The sequence below is a fragment of the Emydura macquarii genome, unplaced genomic scaffold, assembly GCF_026122565.2.
Source record: "Emydura macquarii macquarii isolate MOO-44397 ecotype Brisbane River unplaced genomic scaffold, CSIRO-AGI_Emac_v2 contig_3305, whole genome shotgun sequence".
Lineage (NCBI taxonomy): Eukaryota > Metazoa > Chordata > Testudines > Chelidae > Emydura > Emydura macquarii.
In genome coordinates, this window is record NW_027133442.1 from 3,758,179 (window position 1) to 3,771,127 (window position 12,949).

The window sequence follows — 12,949 nt, forward strand, 5'->3', positions numbered from 1 at the left end:
GGTATAACTGCGTCACTCGGGTGTGAAAAATCCACATCTCTGAGCGACGTAGTTACACTGACTGAATCCCCCTGTGTAGACAGCGCCAGTCTGTGCCAGTGCTTCTCTCGTCGACATAGTTACAGCCTCTTGGGGAGATGGATTAACTATGCTGATGAGAGAGCTTTCTCCCACGACTTAGAGCATCTTTCATTAAAACGGTACAGCAATGGACCAGTGCAGCTGCGCTGATGCAGCATTGTAAGTGTAGACTTGCCTTCAATTACTTTTGATGCCATTGCAAGTACAAAGATATTTGGACAAATGATGACCCTGTTTAAACAAATGCTGGAGCCTGAGAAACAAATTTAAAAAATAAAGGCTACTACAGCACAACAAACAGATAAATAAAGTAAGATTCGCATTCCCATTTTTAATGGGCAGATAAGTCAAACACCAGCCCAGTGGATTTACTTCAGTCTCCTAAAACCTGCCACTTCTGGGCTGAGATCAATACAAGTGGCGTCAGGCCCAAAGGAAACTGAGACAGTTCGGAGAGCAAACAGAAGATCTAGCAGTGCCCTTTCAGCCTTAACTCCATCATTAGCGTAGCTAGTGCAAGGCCGGTCCCTGCCTGCTGGCTGAGGTGCTGTGCTGGAGCTTTAGGCTATGGCATGGAGGTTGATGGAGTGCCCTATAGCAGTGTCCTGCGTGATTTCAATGTGAACCACACAGAATATGGGTAAGCCAGTAGGCAGTTCACTGACTGGGACAGTTCACGCACTCAAGTCACGGTCCATGTATCTTGCTTTAAGGCAGGTTTATTAAGCAACGGACTATGCAAAAGGCTCAAAATAATTCAAAATACAAAGGACAGATACTTTCCCACTGTCTGCCAGCTGGGAGGGGAGAGGACATCGCCTTCCCAGTCACCTTGTGCCCCCGTCTGTTCTAGTTTATTATGTATATAACCATCGAGCCTAGAGGCCCTTGTTGCCTCTGGGTGATGAAAAGCTCATCCTGCTTCTGAGGCCTTGGCTGCTGGGATTCAGGCTGCTTCTCCTCCTTTAGATGGCCAGAGCTGTACTTCAAGGTGAAGAAGATTGTAGGAGTGCTAGAAGGGGAAGAGTCTTTGGGGTACCTGGCTGACATCCAGAACACTTCTCTGTACCTGGTAAGCGGGGAGGCCAAGGAGGTGTACAGGAAGGAGACGTATGAGACTGTGCTCGCACTGCAGGGATGACATAGGAACACGATGATGGAAGAGGCTCATGGCTCTTCTCCCAGAATGGGCACTATAAGGGATGCTGGGTGACTTGAGAAGATGTCCCTTGTGAGCAGGCCCACCAACAGCAATTCTGGGCCCCAGGGCAGAGCAGTCAATGGCCCCCCTGGAAAGGGATGACTGAGGTCCGAGTGGGCTTCCGCTGGAAGTTTTTGCTGGTTTATTATAAGCCATGCAGGTTCCCGGGTGGCTGAGGAGGCGGCATCTGCTACTCAGCTTCTCAGTCCCTTGGATTCCCCAGGGAGATCACTGATGAATCCAGGAAGCTAAGTACCAGGTACTGGCTCCTCGCCACCTGGGAACCTGCCTGGTGCATAATAAATAAGCTCAGCTCAGGGGAACAGCGTGGGCCTTGGGGGAAGGAGGGTGTGTGGAGGAGAGGAGGATACATAGCTATCCTCCCATCCACTAGGGCCCTTTTAAATCACCTGGCCCCTCGGCAATTGCCTCCTTTGGCTCCCCCCCACACCCCATCGGCGGGCCTGCTTCTGAGGTATGGTTGGAAAGCGTTATTTCCCTGTCTTGCAGATGGGTTCAACAAACAGCGCTGTGCCATCTTCCCCGAGCCGTGCTGGCCATGGGTTTTGGAGCAGTCTGTCTCCCTCCGGGCTATCGGATGTGGTGAGGCAGCTCTGTGATGCTCTCCAGCCTCATCTGAACAGCAGGTGAGGTCACGCTGTGATACAGATCCCTTGTACTGGGGATTCCATCTGCTGTGAGGAAGGGCTCCTCAGCGTGGGATAGTTTTGTTGCATGGGTTGGTTTTCGCTCTGGTGCATTACACAGGACACTGGTTGTCTTTGGCAAGAGCTGCAGGGGTTTGGGTCCCATGATTTCTGAGGTGTCTTTGCTTGTAGCAGGCCTGGGATTTGGAGCAGAATCTCTCTGGTGCTGGAGTCTCACTGCAGTGGTAATAACATACCAGTGGGCGAGTGGGGCCCACACACTCCATGGTGACGAGGATAGCTACCTTTGTGTTCCAGGGGGACTGCACTAAATGGAACAGGCAGCATTCTGCTGGCAGGACCCAGTGGTGCGGGGAAAATGACGGCTGTCAGAGCTGCATGCAGCTGCCTCAATCTCCACTTGTTCCAGGTAATTCCTCTAGCTGCATCTTGTGGATCAGTTGCTTGGGAGACCTCCCACGTGTAGGGAATTTCAGGAGTTTTTTTAAACACAGGCGCTGAGCTCTGAATAAGCAAGTGAAATACTAATACCAAAGAGCCACTTCCTCTCTCCCGGAAGCTGTTTCCTCTGCCCTTGGTCCTGGCAACTTCACCCCATTTTCCCTCCCTTCTCTCTATTTCTCATATAGCTTGTTTCCCTGGTGCACCACTCCATAGATATGTGCACATCACCCTAGTCCCATTGTTTCTGAGATATAGGGGGCTGAGGATGTTTAAAAAACAAACCCTATTCAATTTTAAAAGCAGATTATCTTTTTCTCCATCTCAAAGCTGGCTTGTCTTCAGAACATTGGTTTGTTCCACTTCAGAGCCCTGGAGCAGCCCTAGTGTCTAAGACTCTCTGTGAGCAGCTAGGCTGGTTAATTCTGGAGCTGTTGTCCTTGGGAACTGGGAATGAATGCTCGTTCTGTTTGCAGATTACCCTGGATTACCTCATCAGAAGCATTTGGGCCAGACACTGGCCCCTGGACGACTGCTTTGCATTGGTCCAGTGAAGCAAAGCAGTCTTCAATTGACTATGTGGCATTTCCTCTGGTGTGTTTTGTCCAGCTGCGATGGCTGTGAGAATATGGGGTTCATCTGTAGTAATGTTAGGAGCGTGACCTAGCTGTTGAGATATGCGGTGTGGAGGTGCATGGGCTATGGGAACGTGAAGCTGTCTTGGTTTGGGGTAGTAGTGGGCTGTTGGAAAAACAGGCAGAGAAGCAACTCAATAGCCCAGATAAGGCCAGCTCTGCAAGCCCTCCAGACAATTGGCCAAGTTGTCAGCTGTGAAGAGGTGACTTCCAGTCTCCAACCCAAGTGATACAGCCACTTTGCCAAGGCCACAAGATTAGAGATCAAAAGGGCCCTACATGGTTAAAAAGGGCCGAGTCTGCCAGGGTGTCCCATCCAGCCCACAGGTGGGGGTACCTGCGTCTAGATGAGTGAACTGATTCCCTGCTGGTATGCCTCCTTGTGGCGGGGCTGGGCATGGTATAGCCCCTCTTTCCTCTCTAGCATGCCTTCCCCCGTCCCCCCATTGATCGCACCAGTCCCTGCGATGGCTGGCCTCGTCTCATGACTCAGCCCTCCAGCCAGGCCCCATTTAATCCCGCCTCTCCTGGGATATACAGAGTCCAGTAAACTACTCTAAGATGCACAGGTCTTTGCCCTTGATGGCTCACTCCTCCGCAGACTCTCTTGCTGCAGGGACTATAGAATATAGTGATGGGACTGAGACGCCTCATGGAACTGCACAGGCAAAGTGGCAGTTGGGTTAGGCCTAGATCTGTGCCCTCGCCGGCCCCCTAGCCAGGCTGCGAGAGTACCTGGCACTCAAAGATGTTCTGATTGATCTGTTAAAAATGCTGTTTCCCTCCTTCGAAATACTCCTGGTCAGCTGGCACTTTGCAGATATCCCAGAATGGATCTTGGATCTTCCTGGTTCTGTCAGTTTAACTGTGTTAAAGTGAGATTTCAGGCATTTGGGGTGTTACATTCTGGGAAAGCTTCAGAGTACTGACAGGATTTCAGAGGGGAAAATCCTGTATTAAAAGGTCAGCTAAAGATGATATGTGAAGGAAAGAAACCTGGGATTGTTCCCTTTGTTGGTTTTTTTTATGACTGGTACAGAGGCCTATTAAGCCATTTCCACAAAACACAAGTTCTGCTTGGTTGTGTTTTGCCCGTTAGAAATTCCAGGCCTGTAACTGCTGGAGACATTCTGATGGCTGGGGAGCAAGTGAAACGGTGTCATCACGAGAGCCGAGAGTGAAGGCCGCAGCACTGGAGAGGGGAAGGTGCTTGCTGATGTGTCTTGTGTTTTACACTATTTCTCCAAAATGTTTATCAGGCATCGTGGTCAAAGCCTGTGTTTGTTGTAGCACCAACACTCTGCCTTGTCAGCAAATATGTGAGCTCACAAGACGTGCTCTGAGACCTCCAGAACAAGCAGACTTGACATTCCTGAGGTTCTAAGCTGGGGCAGTGCGTACTGTCCTTTCAGGCTGTCTTCATGCATCAGAAAGGAGCAAAAAGAGGGCACTAGTGCATTTAAAAAATATCCTTTGCAGGTCCCCTTTAAAACTTCCTTCAAGGCTGAGTCCTCCCACAGCGGGGTACAAGGAATAGATCTCGACCTAACTCATTTTTCACTTTTGCTGTGCAGCTCATCTTAGGTCATGATCCCAGGGTGTGAGGAGGACCTGCAGATCCTACCGTCTAGCAAGCGCTCAGTGTTGTCAGGATCAGACCCCCCAGTTACTAATACAAGGGAACAAACTAACTCCACATTCAGGTTGTGTACCTGGGGACTGTTTTGTAGGAGTTGAACTGTGATGTGCTCGTATTCCCTTTGGAGCTCAGGTGTTAACATGCTTTGCAAGGCACAGATCTTGGAATAACACAGGTTTCCTCTTTGTACCCCATGTTTTAAAGCCAAGTGCCTTGACAGCTGGTGCAGAGAGGGTTTGATCTCTCTCCTCATCACCCAGGTTTTCACCAGCACCTCCTTCATTGTCCCATTATACACAGCCAGCTTAGTTACTCCTCCTCTTCCTCCCTTCCCTCTCCGAGAGAGAATGCATCCCTTCACTCTGACACTCCATTCTGAGTCATCCTGCGGGATTCAGTTACGCCCACCAGGTCATAATGGCCATCATTTAGTAATAATAATAACTTCTTCTCCACGCTCTGTGTTGCATTTCTGTTCTCTCCCTCCTCCGCACCTAATCCACCTCTTCTCTTGCAGAACAGCTCCATTGTCTCTTTCAATGGGAAATACGTCCCAGGTTACTTGAGTTAAATGGAAGCGTCTCCCCTCCCTTCCTGGAGCCTGTCCAGCACTCAGAACTGCAGCTGCTAGCTGGGAACCCAGACTGGCATAGCCCCGTCTCTTGTCAGTAGAGACTGCCTGATTCATGGCGTTTCTTCTGACGCTACATGAATTGGACCCCCTGCTCCTGATGCCAGCAGCTGGGCACCATTCACACTTGGCCTGGGAAAGGTGTCTGAGGGGGTTGCCTGCGTCAGTCTCCATCATCTTTACCTTTTCCCTAGGCTTTAGGAGACCTGTTCAGTGTCCCTCACTTAACGCAGTTTGTTCCCATGTAGCTAGAGTTAGTGGAAATTTCCAATATTCCTCAGGGCGTGCTGGGTCCTTCTTGCACATCCTTTCTCTTGGCACCTTCAAGCTGCATGTCCCCCTGTGGAGTCACTCACCAAGGTCACTGGTTCCCTCTTCCTTCCTGGTGGCTCCTTTCAGTGTTTGCCGTTGGGTCAGTGGCTGGGCCTCTGTCCACCTCTTGTCTTTTCTGCCTGCTCCTTCTCCTTCCTCCAAGCCCTGTTGTGGGTGTGGCTTTAGATCCCCTTCCCTCTGCTCCTCTCATTGCCTCTCCTAGCTGCCGTGTTCCTCCACCCTCCTTTGTCTCCTCCACTGCTCTCCCATCCGTGGCCTCCCTGCGCCCCTTCACACACCTTCCACCTTGGCTTCAGTGGCAGTTCTGGGTCCCAGCTGCTGCCTCTTCTCTCTGGTGCTGAGACCTTACCCCACGAGCCTCCTGCTCTGCCCGCTCCTCACGGTGAATTTCTTGTGGAGAACTCGGGTTTGCGTCTTTGTCCGCCTCTGCAGGGTCAGCCCCTCTCACCTCAGCAGAGTAGCCCCCTACAGTCTCTGTGTTCTCGGCTGGTTTCCGGCAGGTGGACTGTGTCAGTTTGTGTGGAGACACCAGCGGAGCTACAGAGATGAAGCTCCAATCTGCCTTTGCGCAGGCTGCACTCTTTTGGCCGTGCGTGCTCCTGCTGAAGAACATAGAGCTGCTGGGAAGAGACCGAGATGGGCTGGGAGAGGACTCCAGAGTCATTGCTACACTAAGGCACCTTCTCCTGGACAGAGATGCTGGATCTAGGTATGGACTCTCCCCTGGACGTTGCCAGATTGCACCTGAGACCCTTCTTCTCTGAGAGGGTCTTTGTCTCGGAACTCCATAGGGCAACAAGCACTGTAGGGTCTGGGCGCTAGTTTCCAGAACATCCCATTGGACTGTGGAGTAATTTTCCAGGCTTGCTCAGTTTATTTCAAAAAGCCTTCAGCATTCCCCTGTGGAGCAGCCCTGACATGTGGGGAATTAAAAGATTTGGCCTCTGGGGCCAAGATGGTTCTTGTTTTAGTTCCCGGGGTTGGCTCTGAGGAGACATTAAAGCAGATGTAGCATATCTGGAGAGGATGGGAAGTATGACTCGAAGGCTGGAGCCGATGACAGGTAACAGGAGCTGTGGGGCATGGCACAAGAGCGGAGGGCTGAGAGACATGGGGAGGGAGGATGCAATGTCACTGGGGGGCACTGTGGCTTGTGGGTGGGCTTGCGGGCACCTTGGGGCAGAATGGTGTGGGATTGAACTGGGCAGGGGGAGTCTCCCAAGCTGCCCTCAGAGCTGCAGCCCTGCCTGCAAGCTGAGCTCTGCCACGTGGAGATGGCACAGCCAGGTACCTCTTGCAGCAGATTGTGCTGGCGTCCACACGTGCCCATGCGTGGCAGAGGAACTTTGTGTGGGGACGGTGGCCATGTGGCAGGGAATGTTGTCGGTGGAGTTGTGGGTTGTTTGCAGGGTCTCTGCTGTGTGACCGACAGCTCTTGTTTCTCCCGTGTGCTTGTGTCTCAGCGGTTACCCTGTCCTGGTGGTTGCCATCACATCCAGGCCTCAGGACATCCCGGCAGACGTGCAGACAGCTTTCCTCCACGAGGTGACGGTCCAAGCCCCTTCGGAAGAGCAGCGGAAGGCCATTCTGAGCGCGCTCACTGCCAGCCTTCCATTGGGCAAAGAAGTGAGCCTGGCCAAACTGGCACGGAGAAGTGCGGTAAGTGAAGCCTGCCTGGTGGCATGTGGAGAGGGCAGCCCTGCCGCATGCCTAGGCACAGGAGGCTGTTCTGAGCTCCTCTGACTAGTCCATCAGTCACCCCAGAGAAAAGCTGGTGCTGCTGGGCCTGCATCCTGTCCGGTTCTCCCCTCATTAGACAGGCTGCTTATTTGCGGAGAGGAAGTGCCAGTTTCCTGTCCTGTTTTGTCTATTCCACAATTAATACTTGTCCCCAAGGGACACTCTCCTTAGAACGAGGGTGATGCTGACAAATAGCTGGAGCAGCAGGTTTCCAGTGCTGCCGTCTGTGTTAGAATTGCTGCTCAGAGTGTATTGTCACAGGGACTGGCTAGAGGCAAGGTTGCAAAGCCTTTCTGCTCTCACACTCTCCACTTGGCAAAAGCATTTCACTCCTGGCCTACCTCTCAGCTTGGCCTCTGCCTGAAGCTGAACTTTTTTGAGTGGTTGAGCATGATCCCTGCAGGCCAGCAAAGTTACAGGTGCGGGACGGACCCATTGCCATGCTAACCACAATGCTCCAGCACAGCCGCTGCAGAAAGGATGGCAGCTCGAGCTTTGGAGATGAACGTAGATGATGGTCCTCAGGAAGCCTCAATAGAGAGTAGCCTCTGTGGGGGAAGCTTCTCCACACCTCAAGGAGCCTGGGTAGGGGCTGCCCTTGCAGCCTACTTGCTCCCTTCTTCCCCCCAGCAGGCAGCAAAGTGCCCACACAGGGATGAGGACAGTTGGGGAGGAGGCAGGCCCCACCCCATGCCCTGGTCTGGGCCGAGGTGTTCCCCCCCCAGGAGCAGACTGTCCATGTACCACGCTGTCTGTGCGGCGTGACTGGATCTGTGTTGCTCTCAGAGCCTGAATCTTGGTGTGTCATGAACGTTAGTGGTTTTTAACTGTGCAGCTTCAGTGTTGCAGTAATTTTGGGGGTGGGGGGTTGCATTAAATATCTATGGGGAAACTTTCAGAGGGCATCTGTAGATGGCTGTGCAGAGGCTCCTGCAGAACTGTGCACTGCAGTGGCCGTTGCGGTTACTGCAGCTGTGGAAATTGGGTAATTCCATGTGCCAGGGTAGGCACCCCCCGTTGCACACACCTGTCTGTGCAGGTATCTCCACCCTCCCTGTCTGAGAAGGAGGCTGCCCTTGGACCCGGTGTGCATTGTTGCACTGATGCTCTTCACCACTAGACATGGGTTTTGTTTCTGTGTTCACAGGGGTTTGTGCTGGGAGATTTCTGTGCTGTGCTGTCCCAAGGCGGCCGGGCAGCTTGCACCAGGATCCTAACCTCAAGGTAGAGTAGACGGGCCTGTTTGTGTCCAGAACATTCACGACTGGGAGTGAAAAGCTCCATTTCCACTGATGTGAAGATGCAGTATTTCATTCTGTTTTCTGTGGGAGTTGGGAGCACGGGCGGCGAATGTGGCGGTGACCAAGACCAACCCATGGTGGAGACGTGGCAGAGACTACAGGGCGGTGGGGCCGGAGTGCAGTGAGGGAGATGCAGTGACTAGCAGGAGTGAGGAGGGGACAGAGCCAGGGCTGGGGCAATGCGGACAATGCAGGGACTAGCAGGAAGGGGCTGGGGTGGTGGTGACAGCACAGGGAGAGATGTGCTGTTTGTGGGGAATCGAGTGTGTGCAGAGAACGTATTTAGACTTTTCCTCTTCTCTTTTGCCAGTTTCCCGGGGGGGCTGAATGAGGACGAGGAGAGAGATTTTTGTGCTGCCGGCTTCCTTGTTCTCGCCGAGGATTTTAATGTTGCGTTGGATCAGCTATATGAGGCTCATTCGCAGGCAGTTGGAGCCCCCAAGGTGTGAACCACTGAGCAGGGGGGAGGAGACCAGGCTCTGGTATTTGGTCACTTTGCATGGCCCTCACCCCAACCCTTGGGGGACAGAGCCACATTTCAGTCGCTAGCTCCGGATGGTCACTCACAGAGTTGGGGCCTCTGAAAAACATCTGGTTAGCAACAACCACACACGGGGAGTCTCTCCCCCATTGTGCTCCCCAGGCAGAGTCCAGCAGGGTAAGCACAGGCCAGGCTTTGTCCATGGGACTGGTGAGGGAGGCTGGATTTTAGAGAGGCTGGCAGGAAAGGGCAGGAGGGCCGAGTCAGGAGAGGGTAGAACAGAGCTGGGAGAGGTGCGCTGTGTGATGGAGGGCGTGGAGCGGAAGGTGGTGGCCATGGAGGCAGTGGAGGAGGGAGCTGAGAGCTGTGGAGGAGTCTGAGATGATGGGCTGGAGTTTGGGGGTAGTGGAGGTGTGAGAGAAGGGGTGTAATCAGATCAGGGGCATACACCACGCATACAGGGCTGGGAGCACTTGGGGCAGGGATGTCAACACGCCCCATTCACTCAGCTGCCAGCCCGAGTACTGGGGACAAAGTGGGTGACTGCGCCGTCGGTCTCGCTGCAGATCCCCTCAGTCACTTGGCAGGATGTCGGTGGGCTCCAGGAGGTGAAGAAGGAGATCCTGGACACCATCCAACTACCTCTGGAGCATCCGGAGCTGCTGTCTTTGGGGCTGCGCCGCTCTGGCCTTCTGCTCTACGGGCCTCCTGGGACAGGGAAGACCTTGCTTGCCAAAGCTGTGGCCACTGAGTGCACCATGACTTTCCTCAGGTGAAGAGTGTGGCAGGCTCCGAAGGGGGTTGCCTTTCCCGGGGTGGGGTGCAGTGGGGGGGGGGGGGGGGGGGCTCCTGTGCACAGAGCTGGGAGGCCAGCGTAACGGGGTACCTGCTCTCTCCCTTGCAGTGTGAAAGGGCCGGAGCTCATTAACATGTACGTGGGGCAGAGTGAAGGGAATGTGCGTGATGGTGAGTGGCAGTCCCGGCTCCTGGGTCTCTGTGTGCCTGTGGCTCGCGTCTGTGAGTGAGGCCAGCAGCATGGCCATGCGCTTCTGGAGCCTGCTCTCCTCTGTGGGGCGGGAGGAAGGGGATGGAATTTGACCGTATCACTTGTCCAATTAACTTCTGCCCGCAGTGAGGCTACTGGGGACAGCGGACAAATCTGGTCTTTCTCCTGGGCCTGCTGGCTCAGTGTTCTTCCTCCTACTAAATCCTCTGAGTAACACCCCACTTCTCCCTTTCCCCCCATCTGCCCTCTCTTCACTGCCCCAGCTCTCCATGCCTTGGCCATCTCCAGCCTGGTTGTCCATCATGTTGCTTGTCTGGGCCTCCCTGCTCCTTGCCTGTCCTCCAATCTGCCACTGCAGTCACCACATCTCTTCCTTGAATCCCTCCATTGGCTCCCTGCCTGCTCCTGCTTCAAGCTGCCTGACGTCCCTGCTGTATTAATTCAGAGGGAACACATGGACTCAGGAAGTAAAGGTGCTAACATGACCCTGAAACTGTCCAGCAGTAAAGCACTAAAAAGGTCTGGGCTTTGGCTCCCCGAAACCTCAGCCTGCTCAGTGCCATGGCAAACACCATCAAACTTCCTTGTAACCATCTGTTAAAGATAGAGAAAAAGAGAAACATTCAAGCATTTGAAGCGTGAAGTATTAAGTAAAGCTTTCGTTTTAACAGCATCCCTTTTTCCCTTTCCTTTTGGCTGGAGAGAGAGAGAGAGTCTTTCGAAGTATAAAACGCCTTGTTTGGCAATCTCTTGGATGAGAACTGTCCTTGAGGAAAACAGAAGTTAGTTGAGATGCACTGGAGTGGTTGTTGAGTCTGATCCTGTTTCTTAAAAGACAAAACAAGACAAATGCATGAGGGGAGAGAAAAGAACAGCAAAGATAGAAAAGGCAGCTTTTGCCTCTGGTATTAACTCTCATTTGTAACCTCGCTGCTGGAAAAACTCAGGCACAGTGCATGGTCTGATCAGTGTTGGGCTGTTTAGGGCACTGCTTTTAGCTGCCTTTTTCCAGTCTCAGGCTTGCTGAAGTGTTGCAAAATATGTGCAGTCTTGGCCAGCTAACCCGGACTCATTAGGCAGAATGCAAAAGGAGAGAGGGAGGAAAGAGAAGAAATCAGGCAGAGAAGGAAAAGAACACATGGGTGGGTGACAGTCTCACATCCCAGGTGGTAATTGAGATCTAACCAGATCCGGTGGAGAGGTTCCCTCTCTCTCGCCTGGTCTGGTCAGGTCATCTCTCAAGATTAGGATGAAGGAGGCACCATGAGTCCTGTGGGACCCTGGAGACCCAGGAGACAGTGGGGGATGGCAGTTATGGTGGTGAAGCTGGAGCAGCTGTTGGCATGCAACTGGCTCTTTTCAGTCAGCATTTGTTGAGTTTGCTTCACCTCTGCTAATTTTCATCTCTAGAGTCTCTTTTTAAGGCTCCCAGAAGGGAGTAGCTCTCCCCACATTATTTTATCCAGCTATTGGGTCACACTTCCAACACACCGATTTTTGTTCATTGATTTCTGGTCCTACGCTTCTCTTGTTTACCCGGCATGATCTTAACACAGTCCTTGAATTCTATCAGTGGGCCTTGACCTTGGGATTGATTCAGCCTTTCTGTCTCCATTTGGCACCTTTTCCCATCAACATTGACTGTTACAGGTTCTTATCATGCTTCATGAATATTCATTCACTTCAAGTTCAGTTCACAACAGGGTAAATCTGTAGGTCCAGTTATCACAACATCCCCTGCAGAGCCCTCCTGTGCTGTTTTGGGAATCACCCAGACCAGTGGGGGGTTCTGTCACTGCCTGCCTTGTAACTTTGGGTGCCTTAATGCTGTGCGGTTGTGGCTCAGAGCCCGGACACCAGCAGCCAGCCCACAAGCACAAGGTCTCACCCTGGATCCCACCAGCCTAGATACTCCTTGTACGGTGAACAAGCCTTCCGGTCCTGGGTCTCCCCAAGTCCATCTCCCCCGAGGTCTTAATACCTGGACACTCTGACTTTTCCCCCTTGGTTCGTCACCCCTGAAAGAGTGAAACCTGCCCCCAGTTATCAGCTCCCTTTGGCACGCACACTACACACTGTTTGCACACCAGAGACCTGCTTGGGCTAAAAATAAACAAAAGGTTTAGTTCATGGAAAAACCACTGCTTCAAAGATGAAATAGTGGGGGAAAGCAAACACATACAAGAGACACACAAAATAAACACAAAGATGCAACTTCACACGTCTGTATTAGCTAAATTCCCTTTTCTAAGATAAGAAATCTATTGCCTCTGACCAGTTTCTGTGTGTACCCCCAGCATTTCACAGACAGCACCCCGCCTAGATGCTGGCCCTTGATTTCTAGATGTCCTTCACTTCAAACCTCTTTTAAAGGTTGGCAGGGTTTTTTGGGTCTCCCTTCGGTGATTTGTAGTGGGGGAAATTCCCTCCTCACTTAGTTTTCCAAGATGAGGGTTTTCTTTTCAGTTTCAAGTTGTTTCAGTGTTTTCCCCTTAAATCGGATGGTCCACCATTGAATTTTCCTGGTTGGCTCTTGAAGTTAGTTTCATGCACGAGGTGCCTGGTTGTGCCATCTCCACATGGCAGAGCCCCTCCCTGCCGTGAGGTGTATTTGAAATCGTAGTACAGGTTATCAGCACAGTTTTTCTATACTTAATATAGAGATTCTTAACCTCTGTATGCGTACATATCTCATAATGACTGTCAAGTTCAGAATATTGCAAGCTTTCAAAAAAGACCTTACTTGGCATATTTTTATACACAGTTACATTGTAAATGACCCCTTGCTTCAG

The 12,949-nt window shown here is 52.1% G+C and overlaps 1 protein-coding gene across 1 annotated transcript in view; it reads left to right on the forward strand.

The window, feature by feature from the left end:
* The window catches only part of PEX6 (peroxisomal biogenesis factor 6), a 31,997-nt gene that overhangs the window by 8,135 nt on the left and 10,913 nt on the right, over positions 1–12,949 (forward strand). The window contains 9 exon segments of the mRNA XM_067532880.1: positions 1,051–1,153; positions 1,793–1,929; positions 2,248–2,359; positions 6,130–6,338; positions 7,093–7,288; positions 8,517–8,593; positions 8,981–9,113; positions 9,718–9,923; positions 10,056–10,117. Of these exon segments, the coding sequence (XP_067388981.1) occupies positions 1,051–1,153; positions 1,793–1,929; positions 2,248–2,359; positions 6,130–6,338; positions 7,093–7,288; positions 8,517–8,593; positions 8,981–9,113; positions 9,718–9,923; positions 10,056–10,117 (1,235 nt within the window).